A 14217-nucleotide genomic window follows, 5' to 3' on the forward strand; every position below is an offset into this window, starting at 1 on the left:
TTAGCACCTCGACACAATGTGAACAGTGGAGAGGATTCTTCTTGATTTTTCTGCAACTGGTGAAACCTTTGATGCAAAAGTTGAAGCTACTGGCTGCAAGGCAGTGTGGTACAGTCGCTAGGATCACATGCTCGGGAACAGACAGCCAAGGTCTGGTCACCACATCACCATGTAAGAGCTGTATAGCCAAGGCTAAGACACTTAACCTCTGAGTCTGTTTCCTTATTGTTGAACGGCATGGCAGATATTACTTTTTTTAACACCTTCTCTAATCCACTTTCCTGCCTCTACTAAAATCAGAACACTCCTATGGCCCCGCCACCCTTGCAGATACAGGTGCCCAGACGGCAGAATTGTGGCCAAAAGTCTTTCGTGAATAAGAAGACAAAGTCTTGAAAGGAAGAAGCTTTGTTCTCTTTGCCCTCCTTCCTTCTTCCTGAGCCATAGCAGCCATTCTGTGACCATGAGGATGAGGAAGCAGAAAAAAAGAAGCCTGATTCATTCTTTGATGATAGCCTTGAGCAGCTGTACCAATCCTGAATCTTATTACAAAATGAATGATTAACTAAGGAAGAAATCCTTACTTGTCTGAGCTATTGTTTATCAGGTTTTCTGTTACACTTTAATGCATTTCTGTAGAGATAAAAATGGGATAAAAATAAAACCTACTGCGTGCGTTGCTGTGAGGACTATACAAGATAATGCGCACACAGTGTCAGGTTCACGGCCGGGCGCAGAGCAAGAGTCAGTAAATGGCGGCCCCTATGTTGGTGCTGCTGAAGTAGGGAAAACCTGCCACCCCTTTGGCAAGGAAGTCCCAGGAGGGAGCACTGAGGGCGGGAACTGGGCGAACGGGCCCTACCTCGATCGCTGAAGTCATCAACCAGCACAATCTCGGCGATGAGCTCCGGGGGTGAGCGGTTCAGCACGCTGTGGACGGTGCGGAGGAGGGAGGACCAGCCCTCATTGTGGAAGGGGATGATGATGCTGGTGTTGGGGAGCGTCTCCAGGTAGCGTTTTCTGTTGCAGCTAGAGGGAGACACGGGGGACAGGGAGAGGACAGGTTCAGCTCTCATCTTGCCAAGAGAACTCAGGCACATGTTTTGGCTAAGTGCGAATCCCACTCCCTCTCCAGCCTTCAGGGAATGAGTGAAAGCTGGAGACACTTCTGCCACTCCAGAACCTTCTTCTACTTGGCATCCTGAACCTGCACCTGTTTGCCTCCAACCCCTGTACACACAGTTCACGGGGATAAGCACACACGATCCAAAAGAAGGGCAGCCAGTGCTGATGGAGCAGCACGGGGGTTCCGTGCTTCATTACCGTGTTTAAGCCTCAGTCATGATACGAACGTGGGTGCCCATCCTCACGACCCCATGTAGTGGAACACGGGTGCCCATCCTCACGACCCCATGTGGAGGAGAGCCCTTCAGCAGCTCTGGACTCTCTCCCCGCCCTGCACATTCATCCCAGTGGGGGAGAAACCCTTTATCCATGAGTTTGGAAGAATCACCTAGGCTTCACTGGCTCAGCCCCCTCTCTCTTCCCCTCTCCGGGCTCTTCCAGCAAAGGGCTTGTTTTCTCCTCCACCCTTCCTCAGCCCCGTGGTAAGCCTCAGGGTGGGAGGCCCTGCCCCTGTGGGCCTGCCATATCATTACAGCACCGAAAAGAATTATCATAGCCCCTTATTATCATCGAGTATCTAGATGGTGTTCAAATTTCCTGGGTCTTCTTGTGTCTTCTCATAGTTGGTCTGTATAAATCAGGATCCAGACGAGGTTCATACACTGCCTTTAGCTGATGTCTCCTGTGTCTCTTTTTTTCTTACAGTTTATTTGTTGAAGAAACGGGGTCATTTGTCCTATAGGGTTGCCCACAGTCTGCATTTTGCTGCTTGCTTTGCTGTGGTTCTCTGAATGTTTGTTTATCTGTCCACCCTCCAACCCCAGTTCCTGTAAACTGGTAGTTAGATCTAGGGGCTTGACCTAATTGGATGGAATATTCTGGCAACATTTTCAAAGGTGTGAGTATCCCATGGGAAATATGCAATATCCAGTTGTCTTTCCTTTTGTGATGTTGGTGAATTGATGAATCCTTTATTTCATCGGGGGTTTGCAAAAACGATGATATTCTAATTCTATAATTCTTCACTTACTAGCTGGAATATTTCTATCAAGAAAAATGACCACACTAACTATTTGGTTACCCCGAAGTACAGGAAAGACAGTGTAAGTTCTTGATTCTTTGTTTCAGAATGACTTGGTTTCCCAGAACTCCCCAAAGATGGCAATTAGTGGTTTTCATTATGATCTCATACATTTTAACATAATTAATATGTCTCAATTCAGGGTAAGTATTATTCTTACTGGTTCTCAATAAGCCTGTCTTAGCCCAAGGGAGTCTTCTCGAGTTGGCTCCTCGTCCTTCCAACATAACCACAGAGTACTGATAGCTTCTCTGCTCTCTGATAAAAGATACCAGAAGATCCCAGGCTTAGCCGGTACACTTCCTGCCCTCACTCAGAATCAGCCATTCTGCCAAGGAACCCTGGCTCCTTAATACCATCAATACCTCCATTCAGATACTGGGCACTGAGGGCACTCACTACTGCTGGCTTGGTTATGGTTTCTACACCTTCACGGTGGCTGGAGCTAGAAATATACTTTAGTAGATATGTCATACGTTTATGCTGAAGTTTTATATTTAATATTTAGGGTTAGAGTTTTATTAAGCTTCAACTTTATATTGCATCTCCTTTTACTGAGATGTGATTCACATACCACAAAATTCACCCTTTTAAAGTATGCAATTTAGTAGTGTTTAATATAATCACGAAGTCGTACAACTATCACCACTGTCCAACTCTAGGACATTTTCATTGCCACTAAAAGAAAGTCCACCCACATTAGCAGTCACTACCCGTTATTCCCTTCCCCTCGTCCTTGGCAACCATTTATGTGCTTTCTGTTTTCACATGTTTGCCTATCCTGCACATTTTACATAAATGGAATCATATAATATGTGGTCTTTGTGTCTGGTTTCTTTCACTTTATTCTTTTTCACGGCACAATACCATTTCACTGGATGGATATGCCACATTCATTTATAGGCAGGCATTTGGGTTGTTTCTCCTTTTGGCTATTATAAATATGCTGCTATGAATATTCATGTACAAGTTGTTGTGCATACATATGTTTTCAATTCTCTTGGGTAGATACCAAGGAGTAGAATTATTCGATCATAAAGTAACTCCATGATTACTCTTAAAAAAAAAAAAACTACCGACCTGTCTTCTAAAGTAGAAGCACCATTTTCCATTCCTGCCAGCAATTACGAGGGTTCCAGTTTCTCCACATGTGCTTACCAACTCTTGTTATTGTCATTCCTATGATTATAGACATCCCGGTGGGTATGAAGTGGTATCTCATTATTGCAGCTTTCTAATTGTATATCTTCTTTGGAGAAATAAATGTCTAGTAAATATGTATTTCATTTTTAAGTTGTTCCTTGCTCATATAGAGAAACAAAATGGATTTTTGTATACTGAGCTAGTATTTTACAATCTTCCTGAACACATTTATTAATACTAATTTTTTTAGTGTGGATTTCTTAGGATTTTCCATATATGAGAGTGTTGTTTGCAAATAGAGACAGTTTTACTTCTTTCTTTCCAATTGAGATGCCTTTTTTCTTGTCTAATTGCTGTGGCTAGAAACTCCAGTACAATGTTGAGCAGAAGTGACAAGAGCAGACACCCTTATTTTGTTCCTAATCTTAGGAGGAAAAGCTTTCAGTCTTTCACCATTAAACATAATGTTAGTATGGATGTTTCACAGATGCTCTTCACTGGGTTGAGGAAGTTCCCTTTTGTTCCTAGTCTGCCGAATGCTTTTGTCATGAAAAGTGTTGTGTTTTGCCCAATGCTTTCTGTGTCTAATGAGATGACCATATATGGGGTTTGTTCTTTATTCTGTTAATAGAGTATTGGGTATATTATATTGATTGATTTCTATATGTTGAACCAACCTTGCATTTCTAAGTTCTATTTGGTCATGGTGTAAAATCTTTCTTATCTGTTGCTGAATTTTGTTTGCTAGTATTTTGTGGAGGATTTTTGCACCTATATTCATCAGGGATATTGGTGTGTAGTTTTCTTGTAATGTCAGTCTGGTTTTAAATATTTTACCTCTTTTGCTAAAAATCTAGGTTTTTTTAAAGATTTTTAAAAAATTTACTTATTTTTAGGGAGGGAATGGAGGGAGAAAGAGAGAGAGAGAGACACCAATGCACGGTTGCTGGGGGCCGTGACCTGCAACCCAGGCATGTGCCCTGACTGGGAATCGAACCTGCGATGTTTTGGTTCGCAGCCTGCGCTCCATCCACTGAGCTACGCCAGCCTGGGCCAAAATCTAGGTTTTTAACATGTACACAGTTACTTAGTTTTTTTCTCTACAGTATATAAGTTTCAGCAAAATAATATCAACATTATTGCTAACAGTGATTATAGAAAATACAAGATTCCTTTTGTCCTTCATTCCTCTCTATCTGTGGAACCTGTTTCATTAGGGATATTAGGAGGTTTCCCAAGGGCCCAGAAGAGGTGATCTGAGGACCAGGCAGACTCAAAGGGAATGAAAAATCTTGTATCTGGAAATCAGCTGAGGTGGGCAGAGTAGCAGTCCCTATGTCCAAGCCTTAATCCACAGGAGCTGTGAACATGTTACCTTACATGGCAAAGGGGACTTTGCAGATGTGACTAAGGTTAAGAAGCTTAAGATGATTTTGAGAAACCTGAATTATCCAGGTGGGTCCAATCAAACTCAGGAGTCCTTCGGAGCAGAGAACATTTCTGGCTTGGTTAGAGCAATGGGAAGGAAGGAATAAAGATTTTAAGTGTGAGAAGGACTCGACCCACCCCTGCTGGCGTTGAAGATGGAGGGAGGCGTTGTGAGCCAGGGAAGGCGGGTGGCCTTCAGAAGCTGGAAATGGTCCTCAGCTGACAGCAGGCAAGGAAACGGGATGCTCACTCCACATAACTAAATTCTGCTAACAGCGCAGACAATCAAGATTTCCCTGGAGCCCCCAGAAACGAATATCCAGCCAATGCCCTGATGTTGGCCCAGTGAGATCCAAGTTGGACTTCTGATTTACAGAACTGTAAAGATGAATTTGTGTTGATTAAGCTGCTAAGTGTATGGTAATGTGTTACGGCAGTTCGAAAACTCATGCATAAGGAGTCATCCTAGATACCCTTTGCCCAGTGCATAAACATCATTTGCAAACATTTAAAAAGGGAAAGGTCTGACATGGAAACTCCCACGAGTCTCACGTGGCAGCGATGGGCTAGAGTTGACAGTGGATGCCTCTCTGTATGGGTCAGGTGTGCTCGGGCCCTCAGCTCTCTACACTCCCACAGCTGTATGCCAGGGCTGCTTCCCTGACTCCTGCTACCTCCAGGTGCCTGGAGACATTTGAAGTTGAGAGCCCAAAAGCATCATGGGAGGGAGCTTCACAATACTGGTAAGAAGTCTGGGGGGAAAATTTGCGACGTCTGGGGCAATGCACATAACAGAATCTCTCCTTTTGTATGACACTGCAATGCACTGTTTAACTGTCAGAATGTGCCCAGGTCTCTTGGCAACTTACTTTGATATGTATCAAAAATAAAATGGGTGGATGGAGGGAAAGAGGGATGGACAGACATGATCAAGTCAGTAGAGGAATGTTAACTGCATAATCTAAATGGTGGGAACATGAACTTTCTGTGTACAATTCTTTAAACTTTTCTGTATGTTTGATAATTTTCAGAAAGAAATATTGGCCCTGGCTGGTGTGGCTCAGTGGATTGAGTGCCAGCCTGCAAATCAAAGGGTCGCCAGTTCGATTCCCAGTCAGGGCACATGCCTGGGTTGAGGGCCAGGTCCCCACTAGGGGGTGCTCGAGAGGCAACCCCATGTGGATGTTTCTCTCCCTCTCTTTTTCTCTCCCTTCCCTTCTCTCTAAAATTAAATAAATAAAATCTTTAAAAAATAAAAGATTAAAAAAAAGAAATATTGGGGGAAAATTGGATCAGGGTTTATGGTTGCCCGAGTTTCAAATTCTCTCTGCTAGCGCCAACAGAAGCTGGGGTAGAGGATTAAATTCTGGGATTCTGGCGGTGAGCTCAGTTCCAGCTGTGTGAACCAGACTCCTCTAATTCTGGCAGTCCAGTTCTGCTGGACAAGTCAGTCTCTCTCTTTCCCCTCGGGACCTCTGGAATTCTTGCACGTCCTCTCTTGCTCGTCCATCTGGCTGGACTGTTTTCATCCAGGCTTCACACAGCTCTTCTCCGCCCCTTTCCTCACTTCTCTCGTCCCTTTGATCATTTCAGCCAGCCTTCTCCAACTTCATTATATCAGCCCTCACAAATAAACGAAAGCCCCTCTTCTTAAAAATCTCTTCCCCTTAACTCAACTGAGTTCTCCGTGGCCAAGAAAAATAGGCAACATCTCGCTTTCTACAAGAAGTCCCGCCTTCCATCCAATTTCACAGGAGGCTTGCTTGACTGAAGCAGCACTGGGGCGGGGGCGAGGTGTGGTCAGCTGTAATAAACTGCCTGGAGTCCAAGGGGTGAAATACAGTAGAGCTGTTACGCAGCAGAGAGCCCAGGCTCTCTGAAACCTCAGAACTGGACCCCAGAGCCTGCCAGTAGATAACACTGCAACACCTTCATATAGGGAGGGAATTAAACACCACCACAGTAGACTAAATAGACTAAATTCGCTTCTAATTTAATCCAATCATGGAATTAGAGATTATTCAGTACTTGAATAAAAGGTTTGGCTTGAATCGCAACCCTGAGCGTGTGCCTTTTTCTTTTTTTGGTCTCCTCTCTTTTTCTCCCTCTCCTATTCATCTATCCACTTATTTACTAAACAAGCACAAAATGGCATTTTGATTTTTGCCATGTGGGCCAGCCAGCAGTTTGATCCCAGCTTAGCAGAGGCTCTTTGTTTAAGTGAAAAAAAAAGTGACGTGCTAAAATGAATCCCTCCAGTACCCAGGACACTAGGTTCTGAAGACCTGCCTCCAGGCCCCCTTCCTGTTGGGAGCTTGTGCAAAAGGCCCCGTTTCTCTTCCCCTTATTGGGCCTCGGACCCCAGTAGACAGAGGAGGCCTGGGGATGGTGGATGGAAGGCGACCGACCACCACAATGACCTCCCCATCTGAGAAGTGTCCTTTAAGACCTGTCTGCATGTTGCGTCTTGAGATGACAACACTGGACGGTGGCTTATGCCCAGTTCCTTTGTGTACAGCACACACAAAGTGTCCCCTTGCCAATGCCTCCGGAGGACCACAGAGACTGTGGTCTCCAGGAAGGGAAAACTAGGGCACTGCTCCCAGTGAAAAAGGTGGCCAGACAATAACCACCTCCGCCTCCCCGAACTTCACCGTGCCTGACAGCGTACAAAGCACTCTTCTCCCTCCCTCCTATCATCCGCACCAACCCCTGGGAGGGAGGGGACCCAGGGAGGGTTCCCCCCATTTTCCACATAAGGAAAACAGAGCCCAGAAACATAAGTGGCCTGGATCCAGGACTCAAATCTAGATAGTATCTATTTAAAATAACATTTGTATATGCGCATTTCTTGATGACAGAAGTGGTAGCTGCTCAGTGTGAAAAAAGTCTGGAAAACACAAAAAGGCTAAAGGACAACTGATAATGACAGTGGCGCCCTGCCCAAAGCTGACACCCGGGCTGGCCTCTGTGCTCTTCTCTGGACATGCATCTGTTTCTGCAGCCCGGCATCCACATCTTTGTGCCTTCCCAGGCGCAGTGTGGCTTCCTGAGACGCCTGGAAGACGCCCCTTTGGGCAGGGTCAGACAGAGTGATGCCCTCCCAGAGGGCACGGCAGGGACATGGTGACGCTTCCAGCACGCATCCACCTCGAGGACCCCTCGGCTGACCATTTCTGGCCCCAGATGGCACCACAGAAGAAACAGCTGTGGAGTTTCAAACCTCCCAACTAGGACTTGAGGGAGAAACCGTCTGCCCTTTGCACACGCACTCCCGGGTTCACGGCCCGATGGGGTCCCTCCCCGACAGGGCAAAGCTGAGGCAGAGGCGTGCAGCCTGAGGACAAAGAGGCGTGAGTGGGGGCGTTCCTTGACACACGCCGAAACAGTGACAACGGGGGTACAAACAATACCTGTCAATAGGGAAAGCTTAAATAAATGTGAAAAATTCAACCTGTAGAAGAACACTGAAGAGCAGTTGAAAAATAAGGTGGAGGACCACAACGATGATAACAGCAAACATCTGTGAAGAATGTCCTTTATGCCCGGGAACGTTCTAAGCACTTTAGATGCATTAAGTCACTTAACTGTCCCATTGCTCTTAGGAGCAGTGACTGTCATTGCCGCCAGTACAAAGAGGAAACAGGGCAGAGAGAAGCAGAGTAAGCTGTTAAGGTCAAACAGCTGGTAAGGTCTGGTCAATAGCATCTGGCCTTTATACATCCTATTTTTACAGGGACAATGTATCCGTGCTAGTAATTACATAAGCAAAAAGAAGAACAAATAGATCAAAAACAAAAACGGAGGGAACTAAGTAGGAGCCGAAGCCCTGGCTGCTAGCTCCTGCCCTGCCATGCAAAAGAGAAGGTCCCCTCTGCTCGCTGGACCTTATGTCAGGGAGGGGCTGGACAGATGTGACGGGCAAGTCTCGTGTGCCTGCTTCAAACTCCTTCCCCTAGTCCTGTATTCCCATTCTTTTGGTAACAGCATCCTGACTTTCCTGGGGGAGTCTCCCACCCCTCGTTTCCATACGATTTATGGGGAGGTCCTTGCCTTTTTTTGAGGATGGGCAAAGGAGCCTGGCTCAGCCAATCAGAGCATTGCAGGTCCCCAGCCACAGGGACGGGTTCAGGGATGGGCATTTGGAAGTCAGAGTAAATCTTTGCTGAGACAACCGGGAAAGAGGCAGGCTCTTTTCTGCTGAAACTGAACATGGGAGGATGCAAGTCTGGTCTGCCCGGGGCCCCCGTGCGGACTCTTCCCTGTCTTGAAATGGTTAACGGAATAGAAAACAGAGCCAGCAGCTGGAGGGCGAGGCTCCCGCTGGCATGATTGAGGGACCCGAATCCAGCTGACGAATCCAGCTGACGCTGAAGCCAAGGTCTACTCCTGGCCTTTTCAGCCACACGAACCAGTATATTTTCTTTTCTTAAGTCAGTTTGAGTTAGGTTTCCATCACTTGTAACTAACAGCATCGCTGCTGCTATAACTGGATGATCTGTAAGCCCTTTCAGTCGAATGAATCTGTTTTGGACCTAATGATGGCTCCTGAAGGACAGAGGCAGAAACTACTGCTACCCAGGAGTTATCTCGACCTGAAGGGCGCAGCCTCGTTTCCTGCTGCGCGGGACCAGAACTCTGCTCATTCACCGACTGGGAGAAAGTGGCCTGGGCTCCGGGCTGCGGTGGGGGACAGGAGGCAGCAGGAAGGCTAGGAAATGATTGAGCTCATTTGTAACAGAGAAGCCCTCAATTTAATATTCCCTAAAGGATTCCGAGCTCTCGGGACACAAAGATGAACCTCATTACACAGGCCCTTAAGATGCGCCCTCAGGGCTTGCTGATGGAACGTTAGAATACTCAAGAAGTCAAAATCAAAGGGAAGCATGGCAAAAACCTTCTCTCCGAGTCAACTTTGTAACAGAACAATCCAACCATTTTGAAGGGAACTATAAGCTCCCTAGGATGGGACACCGTCCACAGGCCAAACTGAAACGCGTCAACCGAATGGACAAACCTGACACTGTATATGTCTAAAGAACTAAGGGTGCTCTGAACCTGGGTTCAAATCCCGACTGCCACTCTGTAGCTGCGAGACCGGGGCAGGGTTCTGCCCCTTGCCAAGCCTCAGTTTCCTTACTTGTGGAAGGGGGATGGGAACACCACAAGAATGTCACGAGAACTAGGTGAGGCTACACATTTAAAACAGCCCTGCGCAGGGAGAAGTAGCTAGCTGTGTCCTTGGAGACGGGTCAAGGCGGAGAACTCACAGCAGAGGATGCTCCTGACTTCAGCTCTCTGGGAGTCAGGGATGGCCATCCCAGGAAAGGGTGCACGGCCTCAGTTAGGCTCAGGCGAGAGTTCTGCTCTTGTCGACATGGGTCCCACTCTCGGTGCCCAGGCTTCAGCCAGCTCACGGCTCAAGTCGTCCTCATTGGCTTATGCCCACAACCACTGGTGTAGTCAGGACATGTTTCCTGAGTACCTACTATGTGACACACACAGTACTATGCCCTGGGATCACAATGGTGAGGAACAAGTCGTGTCCCTGTCCCATGGGATGCAGAGTTGAATGGAGGAACAGACAAATAACATAAGCAGTAATAAATTAGGATAACTTTTCCTCCTTGCACGTGAGTGTGAGGTGAAAGCAGAATGAAAACAGCCTGAGAAGACGAAGAGCGCAGGTGCTGTGAGTGGCACACCGCATGCCCAGCCCTGAGCCTTGTAGATGCGAACAGGGGATGAATGGCTGCTGGGCTGGTTTGGAGCTGGAAGGGCCTAGCCCGACCAACTCGGGGGTGAGGCTTAGCGAGGGGATGAGACGGGCACTGGGTTCTCTTCAACACAGTCCCGTGGAGTCAGAGGGGCCGGGTGATGAGTGTGACAGTTTGAACCCCGGCTCCAGCATCTTTACGAAGGTCCTTTTGCAAACAGGGGAGGTTTAGTTGAGAGCCTGCTGCACTCAGCTGCTCTTCCTGCTCCTCGACAGACAGGTAAGAGAATAACAGAGGTTCATGAATATTGATTAGGCACCTCTGCACCATCCGTTCACCGTCAGATTCTCACCCCCTAACCTGCACCAGGGACTTCAGATCAAGCAGTTTTTAAAGGATCTTGGTTGTGCTGTCTTTGCTTCCCCTTTGAACTCGCATTTTGGAAACCCCCTTGTTCAGATCACACCTAGCTGTAACACAGTTGTAAAAGCAACAACAAAAACTTTTAAGAAGCCCACAGCAAAGTCCGACAGTGTCTTCACCCGGCTGTCCCACGTGATAAAACCGGTCCTCCTGCAGACCCAACAGGCAATGTGTCCCACGTGCTCGAACGTTAACCGCAGGCTGCCAGCAGGAAGGAGGGACTCTGGGAATCAACAAGGTCTGCCTGGGATCACCAGGATGAAATGGTAACCGTAACGCCCACACCTCGGATCTCGGCTAGATGTCAGCTGCCAGGCAAATGCTGTTAGGGGACATGGGCTTTCATGTCAAGCTCCTTAACGATTCACAAAAGAGGAGAAAGAAGAAACAAAGATGTAAAGATATGTGTTCAAGGATGCTTTTGCCATTGTTTCCAGGAGCAAAGGCCTGGAAACAACCTGCCTGCTGTACTTGTACCTGTCTGCCCGCCAACAGAGGAATGGTGGCTGTAGTCCTGTGGAATACTACACAGCTGCTAGAAACACCTAGAAATGTGACCGTAATGCTAAACAAAGTTACTTTGGAATAAAAAGCTACTTATAGAATAAAGTAAAAAGTTCCATTCTTGGGAAACAAACCCAAACCCCAAACCTCTTCACATGTCTGTCTATGTTGCATAAACAACGGAAAAACTACAGAAAGCCAAACTGTTACCATTCACTACCTGGGCAGATCTAGGGATGGAGAGGGGTGTGTGTATGGTGGGGAGGACTACTGCTTTCTCCCCTTAAAACAGTGTGGAGAAGGAGGCTTTCAGCTGGGACCGAATTAGATTCTGTTCCAGGTAAGACTGTTCCTAAACTAAGCTGCGCTGTGCTTGTCTGACCATGCTGTCCTTGATGCCATCTCAACGAAGGGAGAGGATTGATAATCACCTTTATCTTCTGGTCATTGCTCTCTTTTTACTTAAACCCTCTGAAGGCCAACACCACTTAGCAATCAAACTCATCTCTGCAGCCGGTTTTACTGAGTGCTACGTGTCTGCTCCGGGACAGGCGTGCGTACTGTCTTCAGCAAGGTAAAGGACACCAACACGCGCAGTCTGCCGGCTGTGTCCGTTTACCCAGCCGCTCCTGCCTGCAAGAACTTTCATGCAAAAAGGATGAGAATTTAAAAACAATGTCTCTCCCTTGAACACGGGGGGGACATTTGTAACAGTGTCAACAATACGTTGTTTTAAAAGAAATATACCGACAACAAAGCAAAACCAAAAGCCAAAGCCCATCTCCCTCCTTCTCCGTGAGGAACGGGTCTCAATCTGGGCACGACGCAGTACAAAGAGCACGTGCCTGATCAAGGTTTGAGTCTTCTTTGCCTTCTGCTGCCGTGTGAACTGGAGCAGAGAGCCGAACTTTTCCCAGGCTCAGTGTGTTACATCTGGAAAAGGGAGCTGGTGAACCCCATTCGATACAATTTCAGAGAGGCTGGAATCACAGACAGTTGTGACAGTGCTTTGGTAAACGAGGAGATAATGTTGAAACGCAGAGGATGAAAGGGATCATCACACAAAACCTCGAAGTGGGAACCAGTGAGCCCAGGCTGGTAACGCACTCAACACGACGCCTGGTACATAAACACATGATAAATGGGAAACGTTACTATTAATGGCGAGCGCAGCATCCATTTCTATTAGACTAAGAAAATGCATCTGTTTGCAGAAATGATAAAAACCTCAAACCACATATCAGCTTATGTGGGTGCTGGGTGGTTTCTACCCACATAAATCGTGGGGGCACATGCCCGTTTGACACTTAGTTGACAGGTAGCCATTTTTGCTTGTAAGCCAATTTCAACCCAAAGGCTGAATTCAGTGAAACCCATTTTTAAAATTACAGAAAAGAACTTGATTTGAGAAATTTTAGTGGCTGCCGCTTTATTTTAAGGCTTAGGAGCACCTTTAAAGGCCAACATTGGGTCTGAAGGATCAATAACTGTTGTGTTGAAAGAAAGGCCATTGTTCGGAAAGGAGCCATGTGATTTCAGAGGGCCGATTTAAGGCTCCCCCAAAATCAGGGATGCTCCAAAGAAACGTGGACTTGTTTCCTTTCGCAGCTCACAAATCCTTCAGGCTCCAGCCCCTTCCCTTCTGCCCCCTCCCCTCCCCACACAACTGCCTGGCTAACAACCTGTCAAACTAGGCCGTCTGCATCAACCACGTCCTGGGCATCTCTGGCCGCTAATCTTATCCTAAAGTACTCCGTTTAAAAAGTGTCCAGCAAGCTCGCTCCACCACATGACTTATGGTAAAAAGGGCAAAAACTGCTAATATGTATCAAACATGTCCTCCCAGCCTATTACTGCTCTCTGAAGGAAGCCCCTGGGCTCTGTGCGTGTGCAGAGGGGGAGGGGCGGCCATCCGTCTCCAACGCAGAAGGTGGGCATCACCCTCGCCACGCCCTGAACATGGCACACAAATGCCATCGACCACGCCTCGGACCATGGCTGGTCTTGGGACTTGCTCAGATTTACGTCTGTTGTGTCTCAGGCATTTCTTGCCATTTGAGGAAAGCGCGTTAATTAAAACCACAATAAAAACACAGCAATCAGCACAGGATCCTGTCACCATTTTCACTGTTCACAAATGGCACCATTCATTCATCTGCTTACTTGACACAATCACTTGGATGTTTAATAACGCCTTAAACTTGTCTGAAAGCAAATCTTGGTTTCCCCCAAACCTCGTCTTCCCAAAGACTGCATTCCTGTAAACAGCATCTCCCAGTGGCTCTGGCAAAAACCTTGCTGCTACCCTTGACTCTGCTCTTTTTTCTCACATCCTCACTGTCTGGAAGTCCCTCTTGTTGTGTTCATCTTCCAGAACGTGGCCACTGCTGCTCTGTGGCTGCTACCACCGTGGTCCGAGCCACGGCCACTTCCCTGCCCTGCTGTATACACGCCCTAACTCTTCTCCTGCCTCCACCCCTGGCCGCCTACAGTCTGTGCTTAACATAGCAACCAAGGTGCTTTGAAAAGGAAAGTCAGACCAGGTTGCTCTCTGCTCAAAGCCCTCCAGGGCTTCCCATCTCATTCACTTTGGTAAGAGACAAAGCCCACCAAGGCCCTGACTACCCCTGACACCTTTCTAGTCCTGCTTGTAATCATTCTCCTCCTGGTATCCTGGGCTCTGTAAGGTGAGTCCAGTGTGATGACCTCAGGGCCTCTGCATTGGTTTCCTCGGCCTGTGGGGCTCCTCCCCCAGAGAAGTGCCTGGCTAAGTCCCTCCCTTCTTCCTCTCTCTCC

The 14217-nt window shown here is 47.3% G+C and overlaps 1 protein-coding gene across 3 annotated transcripts in view; it reads right to left on the minus strand.

The window, feature by feature from the left end:
• The window catches only part of GALNT10 (polypeptide N-acetylgalactosaminyltransferase 10), a 184050-nt gene that overhangs the window by 79867 nt on the left and 89966 nt on the right, over positions 1–14217 (minus strand). For 2 of the 3 annotated variants that reach the window (XM_045820382.1, XM_045820372.1), the window contains exon 4: positions 863–1029. In XM_045820382.1, the coding sequence (XP_045676338.1) occupies positions 863–1029 (167 nt within the window). Of the gene's footprint in view, positions 1–862; positions 1030–14217 lie in introns of those variants that run through there. The other variant, XM_045820390.1, reaches the window with a different exon arrangement.

The sequence above is a fragment of the Phyllostomus hastatus genome, unplaced genomic scaffold, assembly GCF_019186645.2.
Source record: "Phyllostomus hastatus isolate PE091 unplaced genomic scaffold, TTU_PhHast_1.1 phas_contig_150, whole genome shotgun sequence".
Lineage (NCBI taxonomy): Eukaryota > Metazoa > Chordata > Mammalia > Chiroptera > Phyllostomidae > Phyllostomus > Phyllostomus hastatus.